At 47.4% G+C, this 23,528-nt stretch overlaps 1 protein-coding gene across 2 annotated transcripts in view; it reads left to right on the forward strand.

Annotated features, from left to right (window-relative positions):
• The window catches only part of WNT3A (Wnt family member 3A), an 83,997-nt gene that overhangs the window by 32,607 nt on the left and 27,862 nt on the right, over positions 1-23,528 (forward strand). For both annotated transcript variants that reach the window (XM_032131269.1, XM_032131343.1), the window contains exon 2: positions 16,541-16,782. In XM_032131269.1, coding sequence (XP_031987160.1) covers positions 16,541-16,782 — 242 coding nt within the window. The remainder of the gene's footprint in view (positions 1-16,540; positions 16,783-23,528) is intronic.

Consider the following 23,528-nt stretch of genomic DNA (forward strand, 5'->3'; position numbering starts at 1 on the left):
CATTTCTGAAGCTGGGAAATTCAAGGGAGCATTCCCCTTCTCCCCGTCGAGATTTGACATGTGTGGACACAGACAAGGAGCGGGGTTTGCTTAGGCAAAGCACCAGTGCTGACTCCTGCTATTCTGCTAACTGCTCTTCATTTTCTACTTACTGCTGCCTCCCATCCTACCTCATTCCTGGCCCCTTCTCTCTGCTTCTTTCACCCCTTCATGTCCTGCCTGAATGCAGAAAATGAGCTTTTTGCAGCAGGAATCATCTCCCTGACACTTCTCCACTGAGCTCTTAACACAATGGGAGCCCTAATCTCAGGCTCGGGTTCAAGGCATAACAGTAATAATTATTGTTATTATCCTTGTAATAACAATGATGGAAAGATTTAGAGAAAGCAGGGGGGAAAAAACATCGCTAACAGCAAGGGAAGATTACCCTGATCCTGGAAAGAGGTGTGTATCAGCAACTTTTAATCACCAGATAGGCTTCCTCTTCCCGGGTGGGGTGATACGGGAGTCCGGGAGCTCTGGCTGTGCTCCCTGATGGAGCATGTGCTGGGAGCTTTGTCAGTGGCTCAGTGGCGTTGCAGAACGGAGTTTTCCTAAATGCAGGTGCTCAGGAAGATGGGGAGTGGACTGCAGGCATCTGTCCAGGTCTGTCAGCAGACAGCGGCCTGGATCTCACGGCCAGAGAGGTCAATGTTTGGGCACTTAGGGGGTTTGGAGCTCGGGGTTAACAGCCAACGTGGGCATGTGGGGCTTTCTCCCTCTCTCCTTTCTTCAGAGCAGAGCAGATAAATAGCTCCAGGTGAAGGCCTGCACATTCTTTATGAAGCAAAACGTGCTGTCGGTGTAAGGAGGCGAATGTGTGGCCCGGGGCACCATGTGCAATGTAATGTGTCTCGAGTCCCTTGCACGGGCTTGTTTGAAATATGTGTCAATAACATGAGCAGCAGAGGCAGTTTGCTGCTCAGAAAGGAAAAGGAGGTGAGCGTGGTGGGGAGAGAGGGGAAAGCAGTGTGGGGTGGAGGGCAGGTAGGTCCCCAAACCTCCCCCACGAGCCTCCTTAATAGCCCCAGACCTTCCCCTCCTCCCCACCACCAGCTCCCTGTTCCTTGGTGAGATCACCCTCATTACAGTGAATACCCAGCACGAGCACTTCCAGAAGACATCCAGTGTATTTACTTAAAAAGTCATTTTTACAGCAGAAGCAATAAATGATCTCTTGCAGGGAGAGGGTGAAGCCTCTAATTATTATTTTTAAGGACGTAAACCAAACCCAGGTTAAAAATTATGGGGGACCAACCATCTTCCTCTTCGTGCTTCCTGTTATAGATGGGATTCAGGTCTAAGTGATTTCAGCAGAGTCAAAATTAGCACCTGCAAGGACCATGTATGGAAAGCCACAGTCCTTCAGTACAAACCTCTTTGCCACCACTGCCACGAGAGATTGGCTCCAGCAGCACCAGCAGCTCCTGCAGGGAAGATGGGTCAGTACATCCCTGGGGGAACTGGTAGATTCCCCATCTCTGGATATCTCTGGATCAAGAGTGGGCACCTTTCTGGAGGAGGTGATTCAGCCATGGCCAGTGGTGTAGAGGAGATGAGCTAATGGGTGGTCTAACTGTGTAATTACATACGTTGATGAATCCATAAGATTACAGTGTTGTTGGAAAGGAGCTCGGCAGAATTCCCAAGCTTTTGTGACTGCCTCTCACCAGTTCCCCTGCCCCAGCTGAGGAAAACCATCTCACAAGGAGGCAAGTGAGTGGAACGGTGCTGAATCTTCAGTCCAGAGTTTTGTGTCCTAGTGAGAATGTCCCTGGCTTGGTCTACAGTGGGCATTGCTGGGTTTGGGTCCTTGCTCCTGTATTTGTTATAATTCCCATGGAGGGGGTTTCTGCCCCACTGCAACCCCCTTCTCCTCTCAGCAAGTCTCTCTGGAGCCCAGAACCAGATCTTTGGCCAAAGGGTTTGGTACAGGTGAATACAAACCTCTTGTTTATCACCTGACTAAATAATCCTGAGGTCAATCCTGATTCATCCCATTGGACACCTGCTCTGCCAGTAACTCACACCTGAGGTATCACAGAATCCCAGAATGGTTTGGGTTGGAAGGGATCATCCAACCCCTGCCATGGGCAGGGACACCTTCCTCTATCCCAGGTTGCTCCAAGCCCCGTCCAACCTGGCCTTGGACACTTCCAGGGATGCACAGGATTATTCCAGGGATGCCCAGGATTATTCTTTCATGGCCAGTGGAGCCCAGCACTTAACTGGACTTGACTCCATGACTTAACTTCTAATTGAAACTGGTATCTTGACTAGGCCAAATTCCTTGTCTCCTAATTGTGTCCAGTTCTTCCCACTGGACATCCCATGGAACAAGTGGGATGGCTGGTTCAGATCTGTGCTGTACCTTCCACAGGAGCTGAATCCCACATGGCTGAGGGGGCCACATCAAGGCTCCCAGTCCTGCCAAAGGTTCCCGGTGGTACCTGAGACACCCAAGCGGGGATGGAAGCCACAGGTCCTACAGAAAACCTGTGGCACTTGGGAGCCAGGTTTGAGGCCCAAGTGCAGCTGGAAGGGTGTGAGATGTCCCTGTGCACCCAACCAAACTGACCCTCCCGTGTCTGGAGATAATCTCACCAGGTTTTGGAGACTTGACCCACCTCGTTCTGAGCTTCTGATTTCCAAATGTTGTTAGTCAGTGTAAGTAGGAAAAGGAGGTGTAGGAAAGGGTTCCTTGAGGGCACCCTCAATGTTTCTGGCTGATGCTTGGGTGCACCAGAGAGGAGAAATGTTCAATCAAGCCTCCAAAAACAGGGATGTGTCAATAGGTGTGTCCGTGCGTGGGTACACGCGGGAAGGGAAGGGAACAGAAGGCACAGGACATCTGATGGTGGCATCAAGGGTAAACATGTTCTTGTGTTCATGGCTTTGCTTCCACTGCCATTTTCAGCCCTGCAGTTGAGCAATTCCTTCCAAAGAAAGAGTCCTCTCTGCCCTCCTGGTTGGTTGTAAATGGAGTGATGTCCTGTAAGTGAAGAGCTTAGAGACCTTCAAACCCCTGGCATCTTTGTGCTGTCAAATCTCCAGGTGTTCCTGCCTTGTGTGAAATAGCTGATTCCTTCTTATTCCTGCTAAATCCCCTTCTGTTCCTCTGAACCTTGGTGATAACTTGTGAAACGGAGTTCCATCAATTAATTAGTTCATCATTGTAATAAACCCCAGAGTTGTGCTCTAAGACAGTAGTTATAGCACCTCTATACCATTCAGTATGTTATTCCTGTAAAATTCCTTGGAAATTGAGGAAATTGAACTTTCTCTTTTCCAGGCAGTATGGACAGTTGGAAATTCTTCTATTTCTTAACCCAAAAAAAAGAAAAAAAAGTTGCAAAACTCCTGGGTGATTTGTTCTGTTAAATATTTCTGGCCAGTCGAAGTAGATTCCAACTTTTCCACATTCTGGTGCATTTTCATTAGCACAGGTTGTCCAGAGGGGTGGTGGGTGTCCCATCCCTGGAAACATCCATGGTCGGGCTGGATGGGGCTCTGAGCAACCTGATCTGGTTGAAGACATTCCTGATTGTGACAAGGGGGTTGGAGTAGATGACCTTTGAAGTTCCCAGACAAACCATTCCTACACAAGCAGTTCCATGATCCTCTAATTCTGTATGTAGGTCTAGGAGCATGGGAAAGCTGAAAACCAGGGAGTGAGCAGCCTCCTGCAATTCTTTGGTGAGACAGAGCTGCCTCTGCAGAGGCTGCCTGATCCCTGTGGCCACTCAGGCTCCTCAGACCCCACATGAGATCCATGGGTGGATTTGATTGTCTCCAGTGGAGCTCCCTTCCCACAGCCTGGGTTTGTCACTGTTCAGATCTCCTGTGAAACCCAATTATGAACATTGCATAATCCCCCAGATCCATCACTGCTTCAGCTCTGCAGGGAACGCAGAGAAATCCAAGCTGGAAGGAATCCATCTGCTAAGCTGAGTGACCCTGCAGCTTTATTATTATTATTATGAAGAGGAGGGCTCGTCTCTAGTTTCTAAAGTAAACACAGGAGGGATCTTGGCAGAGGAACGTGCAGCAGAAAGCTGGGATTGCTTTCCCAAATTCTTGGCCGCTTCCCTCGGTGCATGTCAAAGCTGGTATCTTTGCCTAATAGCGATCACCCCTCCACGAGCTGATCACTATCTGGCAGCCTGTCTGCAGCTCCCCAGCCACTCTCAGAAAGAAATCATTAGGGCTGGGATGCAGCACAGGGAGATGTGCAGGTGCTGCTCCTGCCTCCTGCCACCCGGAGAGATTCCCGAGTCCTTCCGCGGAGGTTCCGTGCCCCCAGCACTGAGGCGTTGTTTGCTCTTCACCCAGAATCTAATTTCATCCCCCAAGTCAGAGATTTGGGGTTCTGATGCTCCAAGGACATCTCCCTACCCACTTTCTTTCCCCAGAATCCTTCCCCTCCTACCTGCAAGGGGGATGGTTCAGCCTGGACAAGAGAAGGGTTAAGGGTGACCAAATGGTGGCCAGGACCTGAAGGGAGCCACAAGAAAGGTGGAGAGAAGCTATTTACAAGGGCCTGGAGTGACAGGACAAGGGGTAATGGCTTCGAACTGCCAGAGAGTAGGGCTGGATTAGATATTAGGAAGGAATTGTTCCCTGTGAGGGTGGGCAGGCCCTGGCACAGGGTGTCCAGAGAAGCTGTGGCTGCCCCTGGATCCCTGGCAGTGTCCAAGGCCAGCTTGGATGGGGCTTGGAGCAGCCTGGGATAGTGGAAGGTGTCCCTGCCCATGGCAGGGGGCTGGAAGTAGATGGTCTTTAAGGTCCCTTCCAGCCCAGGCCATTCTGTGTTTCTATGATTCTGTGATTCTTCCTCTCACCCCCGTTTCTTTCCCATTCGTCAGCCTGACCCCCTTCCAGACGTTTTCCATCCAGGCACTGCCTCACCAGTCGAGAAGTTTCCACCCTGGAGAACAGTTCTGTTCCTCTGAGGAACATCAAGGTACCACATCTGCCAAACCACTTGGAGAAGAAACTCTTTGAGCCACAGCTTCTGGTGTGAGAACACCAGACTCCAGCAGGTTTAGGGAGAGGAGCCTGGAGAAGAAAGCTTGGTCCTTCTCTGTGCTATCTGGTGCTGCATATGTGGTGCCATAATGCTCTGGCTGCATTGCTGGAATTTAGGCCAGGTCTGTTGCTTGATCACTCAAAAGACTGGAAGAACCTTTCTGTAAATCACCTTTTTTCACCCAAGAGATTTGGAGAGCCTGTTATTTGAGAGTCATAAAATCATGGAATGGTTTGGATCAGGAGGGATCTCAAAGATCATCCCATTCCACCCCCTGCCATGGGCAGGGACACCTTCCACTATCCCAGACTGCTCCAAGCCCTGTCCAACCTGGCCTTGGACTCTCCCAGGGATCCAGGGGCAGCCACAGCTTCTCTGGGCACCCTGTGCCAGGGCCTCACCTCCCTCACAGGACAGAATTCTTTCGTAACACCTTATCTAAATATACACAAATGTATATTTATAAACATATATATATAGCTTCCTTTCTCCAAAACAGATTATAAAGCCTTGACTTAACTTTAGGTCATTGTCACTGCTGAGGGATTGCCAAATGGAGGGATTTTGCTTAGCAGCCCAAGAAAATTAAGCTGCCTTATGGCTGAAACCTCCCTGCCTGTTCCCCTCACAGCAGAATGAATTTTGGGCTGAGGGAGATGCAGCACATCCGTTTCAGTGAACAGGAGGGATCCACAGACAATGGCGAAAGTCAGTGCTGTAAAGCAAATGAAACCTTTGCCTTCTTTCTCTACATCAGGTTTTATTGCAGTTGTTATTCTTTCTGTTGTGAGAGATGATCTCTGAATTTCTCTCTCTCTCAAGGTGTATACAAATGCCAGGACATCCACTGGCATTTTTCCTGTACCTCTGAGCGACTCATCAGTCTGTACCTCCTTAATTTTACTGAGATCTAGCTGAAACATGTCAAGGAGCCATGAGGATTTTTTCCCATGCAAAGCAGTTTCTTTGCAAAAAAAAAAAAAAAAAATCCAGTTGTTCTGTTGCAGCAGAAATTGCACTTTCATTTGAGAAAAAAATTGTTGTATAATCAGCAAAAGTTTGAGCTTTGGTCTCATGGCAGTCCTGGTGCTGTTTTAGGAGTTGTTTTCCCTTTGGGCTCTGGTGTTGTTCATGTGGATTTTCCTCGGTGTGGATTTTTTGTTGTCTAATACCAGGTCAACTTTTGCTGCAGCACTTCCCAAAGAAAGGGAAGGAGAGGATGAGGAGCTCTTTGCCTTCTGCTGCTTTCCACATTTTTCTAAAAGCTGAAATACAGACCTGAAATGTATTTTTGGAGGAAAGTTTGTCTTTCCCGAGCTGCTCTCACGTTCCTTTCCCATATGGCAGGACCAAGATCAGACAAATACTCCCCTCAGTCCACTCTGTGACAGAAATGGTCCTCAAAGAGGGTATAACATGTGTTTATATCTATCTGTGACTCTGGAACAGCTGATTCCCTATGGATCAGTCCTCAAGTTGTTGAGAGGCCTTGAAAGAGAGGAGAATTGTGACATTTCAGACCAAAGGAGGAGCAGATTCCATGATGAATGAATGATATGAAAGGAAGCACAACCATAATTTATTGCAGAGTACTTAGAAGGTATTTTGATGGATAGTGCAAGTAGATGAAAAGCCCTTTTGGGTTTGGGATTTTTTTTCTCAGTTCATTAGTTCAAAGTGAAGCAACTTTTTTCATGGCAGCAAAATCAGGCATGTGATCAGAAATCCTTTTTTGCCACAAAAATCAAAACATTTCACTTCACTTTTGAGGTTCTGAGTATTTTAAGATAAATATAAAAGATTTTTACATGAAGGAAAATTTCTTGCAAATCCACCCTCCATAAAACTGTTATTTTTACCTCGGTCAGAAAAATTAAGCTTATTCTGAGTGCTTGGCAAATGTGACAAACTCAGAAGATTTCAGGGTAGGTTTTTTTGTAATGTAAAAAAATTGTGCCCAGTCCTAAGTGGCAGTTTCAGTAGAGTTGATAAAGTAGTGGAGGAGTTTGCCCTTCCTCAGATGTTTAAGATTTGGACACAGCGACAATGAGAAATGGCAAAATTCCTGATGCAACTGGAGCTGTGCTGTGGGTCTGCAAAGGAAACAATCCCTGAGGTTGCCCAATCCAAACTTCTAATTTGGTATCGATAATCAAAAAAAAAAAAAAAAGCACATGCAAGTGTGACAACAAGTTCCTTATTGACTGCCTGGGTGCAATAAAAGTCCTTAAACAGATGCTCAGTTTTAAATATGTGCTCAAGCCCCATTGATTCCAGTGTTAACCTGAAGCACTGGCTGAAGTGCTTCTCTAAATCAAGGCAAGAGTATTTTATGGCCAGAACAAAAAGTAGTTGTAGGATTCATTAGAGGGAAAAGAAAAAAAAAAAAAAGAGAGAGAGTGCAAAAGGAAGGAAAAACAAAGAGGAGGAAACTTTATGGCTCCGTAAACAGCTGTAAGCAATGTCTCTGGTCGGGTCAGACCGGTCTGAGTTGACAAGGCAGTGTCTCCAATTATATAGCATGCTGTAGCCTGTAAAAATGAAATCAATTTGTTATTTTTCTGGGAGAACATTATAGCGTGAGTTCACACATTTGGTGAGCCTGATGACTCAGTGAAAGCCAGAGGAGGAACTCGCAGACCTCTGTGTGTGTGTGCGTGTGCGCACAACTGAGGGGCTGTGCGTGTTTGGCACAACCCCGTGCGTATTCACAGCACCTTCCTGAAGGAGAGGGGGAGAAATGGGAGTAATTTGCTTCATTAGAGCAGTGGACAGTGAAAATCCTGCTGTTCTCACCTAACCCCCAAAATGATGGCACTTTCCATCCGTGGTTCTCATTTCAAAACTGGCTTCATCACGGAGGAGTTTCAGGATAAAATTCCCCCAAGCACTTAAGCACTTAAGCAATTTAGAAGTCCAAATCCAATCTTTGCAGGGATCTGAGGTCTTTGAGCCCAGTCCTCCGAGGTATTTAGCACTGACATAGCCCAGACCAGACCTCGGCGCAGGGGGATGAGCCTTAACGAGAGGTTTGAAACCACAATATGTACTTTATATTGCTGATCATTTAAAAAAGGTTCAAGTTGGGATGCTTTAGGGTTGGGGGGGAACTAGGAGCATTAGGACTAGCCACAGTCCTAATTATTACTGAAATTCAGAGTAGGAGTCTAAATATCTTTGCACTGTGTAGGCATTTTTTATTGCCTAATACGTTGCTTTATCCCTTCCCTCCGTTCCCCTAATTTAGCACACCTGACCCAGAAAATTACAGCTATTTTCACCTAAAACTTCATTCCAGTGCCCAAGTTATATAAGCATTGTGCTGGGGAGAAAGGAGGCAGGTTCTTTTCCAGGCCAGCCAGTCGTTGCCTCACAAACACACATTCTTTCCATTTGTCATGAAACCCTGAGAGGGGTTAGGCTGGGAGAAGTCAGAAGTAAGGCAGCAAAGGTGTTTACGTGAAACTTTAAATTACTCCCCTTTCATTTGCAAGTAACTGTTGTTCCTCGTCCCAGGTAAATTTATCCATCAGCAATATCATTAGATGAGTTCATTATAACCATGAGATTTACAGCACTCATAAACTGCAGTGTAGGTGGCAGATTAAAATGTTAAGGCTTACACATCTCTAAAGCCCTGCACTGCCATCCTGGCACATTTTATGAGATAAATGCAGCTGGATGGAGACAGATCTCAACTAGGAAGACCTCCAGGGAGAAGCACTGGATGTAGGATGTGGTATGGAAGCACCACCACGGTCACTGGGACCTGGATCCAGGCTTGAAAACGTGGTTTGAGGGGCCATTATTCCATTGGCTGGGTTGTTTTTCAGATGACATGTGTAGCAAAGGAGTTAATTGCCCTGGGTAATTAAAGAGTTCCAAAGACTTTTTTCCAAGGAACGGGTTGTTAATACTTGTATACTCTCCTCTTCTGTTCTGTAGATCCTAAGGGAAGACAAAGTCAAAGCAACATCTCTTGCACTTAGAGTGGAAGGTGCTGAGTGTTGTGGTGTGCCTTAGTTCCTGTGGGAATTCGCTGTCCCGGCCAAACCTCAGCTCAGGGAATTTTGCTTTCTTAGCACCTACTTGAAGCTTCCATTGAGTTTCTTATTTTTCAAATCCAGCCTCAAACTACTCGAAATAAGCTGCCATAGTCCACGTTAGAGACAGCAAAGACTTTTCTTGGCCTCCTCTTCCAGCTCTCCAAGGACTTCTGAGATTCGGTGAAAAAGGGGTGAAATTCCCAGTTCCTACTTTTAGACTGTATAAAAAGGTGTCCAGTTTATGCTCCTCGTTTTTGCACAGCCAGTGCTGCCTCCTGGGCATCTCTGGTGATTCAGCCCACCTATCTGAGGCATCTCTCTCAGGATGGGCTGAGTTGCCCTCTGGAGATGCTGATCTTGCTCCACGGACTCCGGTAGACAGCGAGCTTGGCCGAGATTCCAAACTTCTAAATGGTCAAAGTCGGGTGAGGTGAGTCCCACGCTCAGAGATCCTCTGATGAAAGGTGCTGGAGAAGCGCAATGCTGCTGCATCATCACCATCACCATCGTTGTTATTAATACAGGGCAAGGGTGAGGGAATTATTATGGGAGAAAAGTCACCTCCGTGCCTGCGTGTTTGCAGGATTGGACTCGGCCACAAAATTATGTGCATACTTTCAGGGTTAGAGGAGAAAAAAGGATTTAAATATAGCCCTTGTGCTATAATGTTCGAGATGAACAAAGAGGTACCCAACAAAAACAGTTAATCCAGTAGGTTGCAGCCTTTTTCCTTTCCAGGCTGGAAGAAAAAAAAAAACTGGAAGGACAGACACCTGCACAGTGAATTTGAGCTGTCTAACAGGCTTAGATTTCTTTTTGTGAACCTCTTTGGAATGCCTTAGTCATGATAGCGAGATGCCCAGAGCCAAATGTTGAAGACCCTACTGCAATCCATGTTGCAGGCACTCTGAATTTTTGAAGTAAAATATGCCACTTCTGTAATTAGACTGCTTAGGCCTAAGCTTGATTGTTTCTGGTTCATACAAAACAAAAAAACCCAACCCCCAAACTGAAAAAATATCTTTCATCAGAATCAGTTACTTGATTCATGCCTTCTAGAGCCAAACCTATCATTTTGCTGATCTGTGTTAAGGTGGTTTCCAAGTTTTCAACTAAAACATCAATTAAAATTTTCGTGACTGTCCACATTCTGTAGCTGCTTGGGTTTGGGATAGTTTTAATGTCATAGAAGAAAATCACTTCCATGCAGGAGGGACGTTAATGAGCAGAACGATTTCCTTTTCCATTTAAAATAATGGAGTGTGACAAGTTCCACTTCCTTTCTTTTCATTCTAAAATTCCTCTAGATTTTGTTTTCATTGTAAAACAGAGAAATAATCACAGCATATGATTGTATATTGAATATTGGGGGGGGGGGGGATTGTGAAAAATAAGGCCATTCAATGAATGTAGAATTAGTAAGTTTCTTCTGCCTGCCCACCCACCTGGTCCCTGGGCTGGTGGTTCAAACCATAGAATCATAAAACATAGAATGTCCTGGGTTGGAGGGACCTTAAGGATCATCCAGTCCCACCCCCTGCCATGGGCAGGGACACCTTCCAACAATCCCAGCCTGCTCCAAGCTCTGTCCAGCCTGGCCTTGGACACTTCCAAGGATACAGGGGCAGCCACAGCTTCTCTGGTCAAACTGTGCCAGTGCCTCGCCACCCTCATAAAGAACAATTTTTTCCCAATATCCCGTCTATCCCTGCCCTCTGGCAGTTTGAAGCTCTTCCCCCTTGTCCTGTCTCTCCAGGCCCTTGTAAGTAGTCTGTCTCAGTCTTTCTTGTGGCTCCCTTCAGGTCCTGGAAGGCCATGATGAGGTCACTCTGAAGTCTTCTCTTTTCCAAGCTGAATAAACCAAATTCTCTCAGCCTTTCCTTCTAGGAACAATGCTCCATCCCTCTAATCACCTTCATGGCCCTTCTTTGAGCTCGTTCCAGCAGGTCCTTGTCCTTCCCGTGTCTCTACACAAGAGTCTTGTGGACATTTGCGTGTCCAGAGTGGAAAAGACCCAGGAGGTTCAACTCCATCTCCTGTTCCTGGTCTCTACCTCTGGGATATTCTTCCCAGCTTCCAGTTGTCCATGTTAGATGGACACCACACTTCATCTGTCTTGTGTCAGCTCTGTGCAATGAGGGTTTATGGGAACTGATCATGGCTGACTTACAGATCCTACCCCAGGAGCGTCTTGACATTCGGTGCCGTTGGCCATTCATGGCAGCCTCCATTTTTGGAACCTCCACAGCCTTCCCGCTGCTCATTTCTGCACAAAAGGTGTTTTTAGGCAGCCTCAGATACATGGATTTCATGCTGGTCAGCTTGAAGGATTATGGTGGGAGACCAGAGAGGGTCTATCTGGGAGGTTGTAGGATGGAGTAGGGGCTGCCCACTCATCACCTGCTTCCCTGTGAGCCCTTCTGGTGCCAGTAGATGTGGGACAATGCTTGAGGGTTTTCCTTACAGCTTTTGAGAACCTATGGACACATGTCCAGCTGCCTTCTCAATTTCAATATTTTGGGATCATAATATCAAGGATGTGTTGTGAAAATGCATCTTTTTAGATAAACTGCTTTACACAATTTGTCCCCGCTTTCATGATGTGGCTGAGATTCATCTTCCAAGGGATGTGGCACCACAGAGAGGCAGCCAAAATGAGTGAGAAAGGAACAGGGGCTGAGCTGAACCTCTGGAAAGCTGGATGGGTTATAAGAAAGGATTTGGAGGAGGTTAACTTGCTTTTAGGGGGTTCCTTGCAAAGGGAGAAGCACTTGAGTCATCTACAAGGGAACATAAATCCCCTCTGTTATGAGCAGGCGGGCATCCTTTGATTTAACTTCCTGACTAGGACTGGGCAGACGAGAGCAGCAAAATCACTGCTGTTGCTCAGTTCTCACTATTTGGTGGGATTTAAGTGCACTCAGGGTCTTACCCTGGGTCATTTGACAAGTTGCACCCTTGATGTTCAGCATTAATAAATGCAGTTGTTTTCCCTGTGTCGGGGACTCCGGAAGGATGTCCCTGGAGGAAGCCCTCAAAAGGCCTCTCCAAGATGAATAGCAAAGCAAAGCTCCTACAAAGCTCAGGAATGACCAAAATCAGGGAGAAGCCAGCAGGTGTAGGAGTCTCCACATGCTGCTCGTGATGTGTCAAGGACTTTTGACACGCTGAGAAGGTGGTGACCTTGAAAAGTCAGTAGATTGGTGCTGTACAGCGAGGTCATCCAGAGCTGAAGCCTTCTCTTTTTCTGAAAAAAGCTCTGAGCAGGTATTTCCTGCATATTTCTCCCTCCTAACCTGGCTGGGGTGTCCATTCCAAGAGGGAGGGTACATGTAATTTATTAAGAAGGTGGCCAGGTACTTATTTACAACGGCTCTGCTGAAGGAGCAGATAGATCGAGATAAGGGAAATGAAGAGCTCTCTAGGTGTGTTGGCAAAGAAAAATGCTCACTGGAGGTTGAATTAAACACTTCAGGGCATGCAAGGCTTAAAGATAAGCCAAGAACTTTGGCTGTGGACATACAGAGCAGTGTTTTCATGGCTCCTCCTGTGCTAATGGGAAGGAAAGCCTGATTGGTTGGAAAAGTACAACTCTGACCCTTTCGCTTGGCTCAGACTTGAGCAGCACCTGTTCTGGGCATGAGTGTGTTTGTAAAATGGAGAGCTTCAGGAGTTCTCCAGTGGAAAAGGAGAGGTTGGGGTCAGTGCATCCAGGAAGTGTTGGTGCTTAAGGGATTTGGAGGTGGTGCCTGGTTAGACCACAGTAGACGACACTCGGCCCGTTTCTCGACACCACATTTTCAAAATTACCCACACGAAGGAGATTGTTTAGGAGGAGAACTCAGGAGAGTGGAAAAATGCAAATGCCAGGTTTGATCTCTGGCAACAGTGAGAAAAAATGAATGATAGGAGCTACTAGAGAGTTGAGCAACACTGAAATGAGATTCTGATCTTTATAGACTTTCCCAGTCTTTTCTAAAGGTTTGGTTGTTGGGTTGTTGTTGGGTTTTTCTGGGTGGAGGAGAAGGTTGGAAGGTTCATAAGGTTCCCACCTGATGATCAATAATAGTGACAGGGAGCTGAAAGAACTGGGTTCTCCTAAAGATAAATTGACTTCAGAGAGGGAGAAAGTGTTTACACCTGGAAGCAAAGTAGAAACCAAAAGAGGGTGCTCGGGGAGATGTTATCACACTCGAGAGGCTGCGAGTGAGCCAGGAGGAGGAGGACTGTGATCGGCTCTACTTAACAGCAGAGCCACTGCTCATGGAGAGATGTTTTGAGATTCCACCCTGCACCTTCAGCTGAAAGTCAAGTGACTCCACTCTGCCTCATGAAATGCCAAATTTGCGTTGCACTGTCTTGGGGCCTGATGACACCTTGAGAATAAGGCTCTTGCTGGAGATTGTCTTTTGCAGATTAAACTTCCCAGACTGCACCGCAGATCAAAGCGAGGTGTGACTGTTTCCCTGCTATATTGAGCAGGGAGCAGTGTGAAAAAGCAATTAGAGGTATTTCTACATGTTTTTATTCTTTTTTAATCTTAGACGATCTTCCCAGCAACGGAAACAAATAGTTGAGGGCACCAACCTATAAACTCCTCTTCCTATGACTGGTATTTTCAGTCTACCACTGTAGTAACCACCAAAAAAAAACCCAGAGACAGGGTTTGAGTTTGGCTGCTCATATGATTAAAGTTTATGAGGCCAGAATCCTAAATTTCATCAGGGTCCTACTGAAACAGCTCAAAACAGTTCTCCTGGCTTCACAACATGGTGGATGGAGCCTGCAACAAGTTGATGGTGACTTAGTGGATGCTTTATCTTTGTTGGGAGCTGGGTGAGAGATTTTGGAAAGCTTTGGGAAGGATGTTGGTGACTGCAGTTGACGTGGAAACAAATGTTCCCACCAAAGTTAACTTCAGACTCTGGAAAGCATCCACATTTTGGACTCTTTGTAGTCAATGGCTGGAGGATGAGTAGGAACAACTAAATTCATGTTCTTCCCTGGAGACTTCAATGAAGGCATCTCTGCGCATGGTTTACAGAGACAGGACCACCTACCTCCCGATCCTAAAGCTATGAATACCTCCTAAGTCCCAGTTTTGGGGGGGATCAATGGATTAGCATTTGGATATGTGGCATTCCCAACAAGGCCACAGTGGCAACACACTCAGCAGATCCTCTGAAGCCTGAAACAGTGTTTTAGAAGGTGTCTTTAGTCCAGAAATTGTGGTCCAGTGTTTTGTATAATACTTAACAGTGAAACAAAAATGTACACTTGGCATGGGCTCCATTTCACGGACGGTTTTCTGCCAGTTGTGTGCGCTGAATTAATCAAGAGCTCAAAAAACCCCATATCTAGCCACAGAGATAAGGAAAATGAGTTAAACAGGTCCTTTCCTTGGTTTTCTCCTGTGGGTCCCTGCAGGCTCTTGCAGGAACTTGTTGCCTTCCTCCAGCTGAGCTCTCTGCATGGCCTTCAACACAGGGCTGAACTTCCCTGGCTGGGACTGCTTCAAGGAACTTATCCATCCTCATTGTCAGGGATCACGGCATGATTCACCTGGAGGTTCCACGGTGCAGACATGCCCCACTCCACCAGTCACCCAGGGGGGTTTGACAGTCCCACCAGCACAGCCGGTGGGGGCAAGGCCATGATTCACCCCAGCCCAAAGCACACACCTAAACTGGGCAGGGGAGTCGTGGCGTGGAAGTGTCTGCTTCTCTCCACTGACTGATTACAAAGGCAACCTGGGGTGAGCAGATCAGCTGGAGACACCCCTGTCACAAGCACTGGAACGTGGGTGACACGGACACAATTTCGGGTCGGGGAGAGCTGCCTTCCTCCCTTTTAACGCAACGGAAAAAGGGGGGCACTTCTGGAGGACAGTTCATTCCATTTGTTTCAGCTTCCCTCCCTGGAGTAGGATGAATTGTCCCATAATGTTGAGATTGATCGTCTCCCAGAAGTTCAGCAGAGGTGGAAAGAGTCACCTAAGTTAAGGAAATCAGCTGGAAATCCTTTGCTTTTCCACACACCTTCCACCTTGTCCATCTAAAGTTCATTTACTGACGGGCACATTGTTGTCTGGGCTGGTTATCCTGGTTCTGAACTCCTACCTGGAGCCATTTGGGATCCAGAAATGAATGTTCTTATGTCCCATTTGCCTGGAAAGGATGGATTTGTAAAGCTTAGTCTGCAGTTAGGAAAGCCCTTGAAATGTGGCTCCTGACCACGTGAATGTCCACCTCCTTTTCACTTCTGTACCCTCTTGGCCAGGTCCCCTCCAGGAAAGGAGTTAACTGGCTGCAAGGACCCTTCTCTTTCAAACAGAGACAGTCACTTTAAAATAATTTTTATCCCAGCCTAGAGACCTGCTAAACTCAAGCTAATTTTCTGCTGGAACCTTCTTGAGCAACCACAGAATTCTTGTGTTATTTTTTAAGTCAGAGCAAAAGAGAGTGAAGGCTTTATTCCCTGACGGCCCTGTTGGTAATTCAAACACACCAGGCTGTTCCCAAATGAAAACCACACAGCAAAAATGAATGTAAACAGAAATACACAATGCCCAGGCAGGTTCCTCTTTGTCATTAATTCAGGGCAGAAAAGACAATCAAGAGATTTAATTAGAAGAAAAGGAAATTATGCTCTAAAAATCCCTTCAGTTTTAGTAATCAAGGTTATTATTAGAAGCACTAGTAAAAACACTTTAAAAATCTATCTAATTAGCTGCATATCTGCTGATCTCCCTGCAGAGCTGACTTGTTTGTCTCCAAGGCTTCACCAACATAAAGGTTCATGGACACTCCTTTCGAGACTTCCACTGGACTGAGCACAGAATTTGCACTCAAGTTTAATTAGGATGGTTTTTTGGTTGTTGGTTTGGTTGGGCTTTAATTTCACTCCCCTCACTTTAACCAAAGCACCATGGAATGATGCTGTTCCCCTTCCCAAATTCTTGGTGTTGCCCTTCTAAAGAGCTTGATGGCTTCTACTGCTGGAGTTACTACATTGGGTGGCTCTGCAAGTGCTTTCGATGGGGTTTCCTCAGCTGCTAAAATTTCCTACAAAACATCTTGTAGAAGTGTCCTTGTCTCTCAAAGAAACACATGTTTGACCCCCTGGCTGCAAAGGAAATTATCTTTGGGAGGAAGCAGCACAATGATGGATTAAGGCCTTGGGAGGATAAAGAAAAGGGAAGGAAGATATTTAAACCAGAGTTTCTTGCCTTTCTGGGCCTGTACGGAACTTCAGGAGAGAGGTGGTGTTGTTTTGGGGAGGGATGACAGTGAAAATGATGTTTTCTGGTGAGCGAAATGCAGAGGAACTGAAGATGTTGATTTTCTGTCCCTGTTCTTGTGAACCAAGCACAAAGGTGCAATCCAGCCTGACAGCATCTCTTTTTCCCTGTTTTTATTTTGCCCAGGTCCTTGGCAATCGGTCACCAGTATTCCTCCCTGGGGACTCAGCCCATCCTGTGCGGGAGCATCCCGGGCCTGGTGCCCAAGCAGCTGCGCTTCTGTCGGAACTACGTGGAGATCATGCCCAGCGTGGCAGAAGGTGTAAAGATTGGGATCCAGGAATGCCAACACCAGTTTCGAGGGAGAAGGTGGAACTGCACCACCGTCAATGACAGCTTAGCCATCTTTGGGCCCGTGCTGGATAAAGGTGAGTGAGGAGCTATGGGTTTGGGAAGACCAATGTCCATGGTGGAGTGGAAGCGGAGATCTTGGGAAACCTCCTGCAAACTCGTTCCCTTGGGAAAAAACGTCCTGTAAAATGTCCTGCAGGAAGCAGGACTTGAGCGTGATAAAGGAGTGGGGTTATCTCAGTTCCAGCTTGGAGCAGGAGGTTGGACTAGAGACCTCCCCGAGTCCCTTTCAGCATGAATTATCCCATGATCCTACACCCCTGGGAAGGAACACAGAGGATTATTGTGTTGGCAGTGGTCAAGCTGGACCTGGCTCCTTTTCTGACCCCGTGCTGTGATTTCAGCTCTCTAGATGATAGCAGAGGGGAAATGATGGGCTGTTGGGGATGGTTCCTAGGGACTGGACTTATCAGATAACATCAGTTTTGATAGTGTTATGAAATACAATGAAGATCAAAGGCCTGGGGAAATCACCATCAATTAATGGTTCTGCTTTCCTTGGTTATGAACGCAGCAAATAGGACAGCGTTCAAATCCAGGCAACTGTTTCTGAACCCCTTGATAGAAGTGGGAACTCTTAGAAATGTTAGAAATTTTATAAATGTGGGAACTCCTAGAAATGTTTTGCCCTAAGCTGTTGAATCCTGTGAGATTTAAGCCCTCAGCTAAACCTGAGTATCTGGTCTTTTCCCTTGTAAAGGTAGGAGCCTATTTTAGCCTGTGAGAACTCCTTTATCCCTCTTTGCCCTTGTTGTGTGTCTTTTAAAGTCCAGCCTGGTCCTGCTGGTCTCACTAAGTCTGGGATAAGATTTGCCTTTCCCTTTAGCACAAAGCTTCCTTCCTTCCTTCCTTCCTTCCTGCCTTCCTGCCTTCCTGCCTTCCTCCTTGCCTTCCTCCTTGCCTTCCTCCTTGCCTTCCTGCCTCCCTCCCTTCCCTCCCTTCAGTTGCAGAGAATCTGGTGTATAGAACTGATCTATACCCACTTTGGGGTGTGTTCTGCAGTGCTTCCCGTCTGGGTTTTTTTCTTTTACTTTCTCCCCTGCTGCATACTCAGAAGAGATTTGGGCATTTTCTTCCACCAGAGCAGATTGCTCCAAGCCCCGTCCAACCTGGCCTTGAGGACTTCCAGGGATGGGGAGTCCATGACCTCTCCAGGCACCGTGCTCCCAGGCAGTCTGGGATGAGACACCCCACATCTCCTGTAGCAATAATCCTTGTGGATAAACTGCTCCTCACCTCCCTGCTGACCGAAGGAACCCTGATCCCACAATCTGCCAAACTCTCTTATCTCACAGCGGTGCTGCACGAGGGGTCTGTCCCTGCTCCAGACTGGAGGCTTTCGGTAGCCGGGCTCAGGGAGGGAGAGGAGACTGGGACGATTTCATAACTGAAGAATGTTGTTCCTTGAGGGAGAATCAAACCACCCTTCAGTTTTGCTTCACCTACAGCAGGAGGGGGGGAGAAAAAAAAACAGCTCAGTCGCATTCTTGTGCGGCAGATCCCCCAGGGTAGGAACATACTTGAGCTCCTACCCAGAAAGAGAGAAGGGGAAAAGGAGAGAGGGAAAGCAAGGAAGCAAAAATCTGTTTTGCAGCTTGGATTTTAAGTCACCCAGAATCTGAGTGCAGCTCTCATGTGAGTCAGTGGAGACCCCGTCCTCCCTCAGCACAAACCAGAGCAGCTCCTAAAGCATCTTCCCTTTGCCTCGCAGACTATCTGCACTCCTTTTGCTGAAAAGGACCGATTTTAATGCCTTCAGGAAATCCTTTCCAGGCCCAACTCTCACTGAGGCTGCCTCGCAGTCTGCGCTGCCCTTGCTGCTGTGGTACCTCATTGCTCATTCAGGGCTAGGCTTGAGCTGTGATTCAGCAGTGCCAAACTGTCACCAGGCTCTGGTCCTGTTAAGAGCCATGTTCTGATATCTCATCTAAAACCAGACTCTTTTTCCCCATCAGCCTTCTTGTGGAAAAAGATCCCACGTGTTTCAGCTAAGACTGTATTTATGTGCGGTTTTTTTTAGCCAGGCTTAATCTCCAGAGGTCCCTTCCAACCCTAACGGTTCTGGGATTCCTAAAGAAACACACATCAGACAGGAATGGCATTGATGAGCTCAGCCACCAGGGAATGGCGATGTCCAGGGGATCCTGACCTGCTGCTATTGAAGGCCACACTTGACAGGCCTAACCCGAAATCCCTCTTGCTCTTTGTGTGTCACCCAGGGGAGAGGAAGAGCAGAAATCCCCCATCCCACCCTATTGGACTACTCAGGTTTGCAGGTCCTTGGTTGTGGAATAAACCTTCCCTATTCAACTTCGGGAGAGGTCTGAACTCCCCCTCCCTGGGAGTGTCCAAGGCCAGGCTGGATGGGCTTGGAGCAACCTGGGAAAGTGGAGTGTGTCCCTGCCCATGGCAGGAGGGTTGGAATGAGATGAGTTTTAAGGTCAAGGCTGTGGAACAGGGCTTTTCTCCTCCTCTGTGGTCTTGGGAGTGTATGGCCAGCTGTGCAGCTTCCTGGAGAAACTTTCAGACAGTGCCACTGCTGGATTTTCCTTAAAAATCCCTAGGAAATGGGAGTTTTGGTCAGTGTAGACTACTTGGAATGCAAAAAACAGGATTCCTGTATGGGCAAAAAAGTAAGCCTCATCTCTTTCTCTCTACCTAAACCTAATCTGTTTAGGATTAGAAAATCATTTCTAATATAAAGGCATTACAGCTCATTTCTAGTCTCAGAGAAATTCAAATCTCAACTGCTGGACAGTAGAAAGAACCTCTCACTTGAATTTTTCCAACAGCAATATCTAAAGGAAAAATATTGTTGTTTGTTTCTTCGCCTGTATTGTATAAAGTGGAGAAAAACATGGCCACGGCCACATGACCTGAAATGACCACTTGAGCCACAGCTCCTGCTCAGCCACTCACCTGAGAGGTCTGGCAGTTTTTAAGGCAGCTGTTGCATCTTTCAGTTTACCGAGGAGAAGGGAAGATTCCTGAGTTGCCTCTAAAGATACGCGGGATAAAACTTGGGAGGATGTAGGACAAGGACACCCCATCACTGAGAGCAGGAAGTGAACAGTGCAACCTGACGGGCATTTTCCAGCTCCAGCTGAATTCCATGCATTGGGAATTGTGCCTTTTGCATTAATTTCAGCTTTTGTGGGCTGAAGAGGCTGTTCATGCTTAAGTTGTGAGTTTAGAGTCTCTCAATGCCGCGTGAGCTCTTTTTGAAACTCCTCTGGGCAGAAATATGAACCAATCTCAAGAGAAGGAATACAATGAAAGCTTATCATGGCCCTGTCTCTTTAAAGGACCTCAGCACATAATTAAGTCAAAATAAAAGTTTCCTCTCTCTCCTGCCCCCATTCAATAAAAGTAAATTACCTCCAACTATTTAAGCCCACAGTTCGTTTAAATTTAAAAAGGGAGCCCTTGTCTATCTATTTCTTTCACTCATTCCTACCTCCTTCTGCTAAAGACTAGCCGGGGCCTTAAACCTGCCAGCTGGGCTGAGAAATGGTTAATAGTTATTGTGGAGGAGCAGCTTTTAATGAACTATTGAAGAATGATACATTGATGGAGTAATGGGAGTTTAAGTCTCTCTGTAATGAAACAGGTTCTCAGCGCCGACCCATTGTGGTGTAAATACGGCACGTCTCTCCCACTGTTTGGTCAGGACTAAATAGCAGAGGCCAGAGGGGGGTCAGCTTATGGGGTCTCCGCTTTAGTTAATCAATCTGATTGGATTAGGGTCACTGCGATCCCTAATAATGTCAAAGGTTACGCCAAACTGGATTAAATGCTTTGTTGGGGAGGGCTCCAATTCTTTCAGCTTTGGCCGGCAGGGCTTGTTTATTAGACTTTAACACTCGTGTGCAGCCTTGGGAAGCCGCTCCGGCCCTTTTTGTGTCCGTCGGGCGTGCGAGGGGGTTGGACCGAGCCGGGGCGGGCGTGTCCCGTGGCTCTGCCGAGTGTCTGCACCCATCGGATGTGCCCTCCGAGGACATGCATCACATTCCCCAGCGGACAAATGAGAGCCTGGTGGGTGACGCAGGGCCTGGGAGGCATAAATTCATTCCGGAAATAATGGTTGGCCGCCGACCCCGCTCCAAGGCAAATGTCGAGAGTCACAACAGCGGTGGAGTGACCCACTGCTCGTGTCCCTCGGGGTTAATCCTGTCTGTGTCCAGCAAAGCCATGTCCTTTCTGGTGCAGCTCCTGTTTGGGCAGCCACCAGGGTGAGCATGGAATGGAATAGGGAGTATTCAAGACCACTGGATTGCTTTGTTATTAAACTGGGAGGGTGTCTTGCCTTCCAGCACTTCCATCTCCAATCAAGGTGGGATGGGATGGGATCTCCCTGTCATCTTACCCAGACTGACTGCAAAGCTTAAAAGTTTCCTGTTATCTTCCCTCGCCATGTTCCTGCAGGTGACACTGCCTTACAGACATGGCAGAGTGTCCTTCAGGAGGGGACACCAAACAATCCCTTTGAAGGTCCCTCGGCAGGGGAGAGGGGCAGCACTAACTGTGTGTTACTGGCAGAGATCTGAGATCCCTGGATCTCCAGGGTCTCATTCCATGCCACAGCAGAGCACACAATGCATGTTCACGGCCTGATGGGACTGTCACATTATCCAAGCAGGCTTCTTGCATGATCCAGACTGGAGAATTTCCCTTTGAGACTTCTGGAACGAAACCAAAATCTGAATTTGACTACGTCTCTTCCCGAAGGACATTTTGCCTTGACATACCACCAAAAGATAGACAGTCTCCTCTTTACAAATCTCCTCCACTGCTCTGGGGTTGACAACCAGCCCCTCTATTTTGTCTTCTAGCAATGACCATTTCCTTTGCTACTTAGACTTCCTAAAGAGTTAAAAATGGGGCCTGCAGAAGAGCCGTGGGTCAGCAAGACTTTGGGTCCTTTATGCCAGACAGCGAGACAGGACCAGGTAGTTCCAGTTGTTGCTGGGGTCCTTCAGGGCATGATTCATCTGATGTATTCCAGACAGTTAGGATTAAATTATTCACACCCTGACGTTTCTACATCTCTCCATCAATCACTGAGGGAATCCAGGGAGACCGGCTCTGGATGAGAAGACTCCTGCTCCCAGGGACTCCATGAAGGGCAGAGCAGGCATCTGTCTAGCTCCTGAGAGATGTGGGATTCAAATCACATCCAGTTCTTGTGGAATGCTGGGCACTGTCACCTTTGTAGCCAGGCTGATTTTGGACTTGGCTTAGTTTTGAAGTGATGCTGTTTTGGACTCTGTACTTTTTGGGGATAAGCCCCATGTATTCTTTCCCTCCAGAAAGCCCAAAGCTGTGTTCAAGGGTTGACTCTTTACCGCTGTGGATGAGAAAGCTCACCTTGTGTTTTCCCCCAGATTAGGCAAGAATGGAACCAGACTTTTAAATTCAGTTATAATCCCTCGGAGACACGAGTCTCCTCCATATTTTTTTCTTGCTGTGTCATAACAGCATCATGCCTCAGGCTCCCTGATAGGCCTGATCTCATCTCCCAAAGTTAGATGTCAAAGTCTGAGCGAGTCACCCCAGGCTCCCTTTGTAGGCAGTGGAGAGCAGTCGGCCTCTCCAGGGAGCAATTCATCTGACCTATCTCAGACACCTATCTCAGGATAACATGAATCATAGCAAGATGTTTATTTCTCTCCATTGACTATAGAGGGAGCCTAAGGCTACATCCTCAGACTTCCAGGGGTGCTTCTTGGAGGCCCAGTTTGGGGGCAAATAGTCCCCACCCCTGACATTCCTCCTGTTAGAAAGCAGCCCTGCCATCCAGTCCCAGTTAGAGAAGCCATTTTAATGATGGAGCCACATGGCACTGGGAAGGACCTCCCAGACCACTGAATGCGGGCAGTCCCTTGCTATTGAAGGCACAACAACATCTCCTAATGGTTTAAAATGAATATGTTTAGCAGATCTCATCCTATTTTCCTGATGGCATTCTGGCATCTCGGTTGTCTCCAAGCCAAACGTTTTACCCCCTCCTTTTCCCTGCTCTGGATCAGCCTTCTCCACTTCTGCAATAAAGTAAGGCATGAGCAGAAAGCCACAAGATACTGATCCATCCAGGAGGTTTGTTACATGTAGGAGGTACTCTCCGCTCTCTCATGAAACTCTTCCCAAGAGGATCTGATTTCCAACCACACCCTGTCTACCTCTCCGCTAATGGCAATTTGGGCAGCTGCCCTGGTATCAACAACGGAGATCTACAAACTCTACCCTGTAACTATGGGGAAGGAAACTGGAAGGATCAGGATTGAAAATGCGACTGTGCAAGCTCCTCTCAGCCATCAGGATGCAGAAATCCTGCAGGCCAGAGGTTTGCCAGCGCTGCTGGGGGGAAGGCTGGCACATCCTGGCTCCAGACAGGAGCACCAGCTGGGTTTAGTGCCCGTGTAAACTGAACTTGGAGTGGGGATTGCTGCATGGGGTGAGGGGATGCTGCACTGCTGAGTCCATTCCAGCCCACAGGACAGCCCAGATTCCTGGCTGCAGCATTCCTGACCGGGGTTTTGGGTAGCTAGCTCAGTACAGGCAGCATGCTGGAGCTGCAGCACGTTGGACAAGCAGTTTGGGGAGGTCTGGATGAGCTGTAGCCACATCTCTGGTTTACAGCCCACAGAGTCCTGGGTGATTTGCAGCTTCCCCTGAGCCTTGGCAAGAGCTGCAGGTTGCAAGGGCAGCAAAGAGAGATGCTGAGGAAAGGTGCCAAGGTGTTATCCCTCAGCTTTATCCCTCA

Source organism: Corvus moneduloides, chromosome 1 (genome assembly GCF_009650955.1).
Source record: "Corvus moneduloides isolate bCorMon1 chromosome 1, bCorMon1.pri, whole genome shotgun sequence".
NCBI classification, from domain to species: domain Eukaryota; kingdom Metazoa; phylum Chordata; class Aves; order Passeriformes; family Corvidae; genus Corvus; species Corvus moneduloides.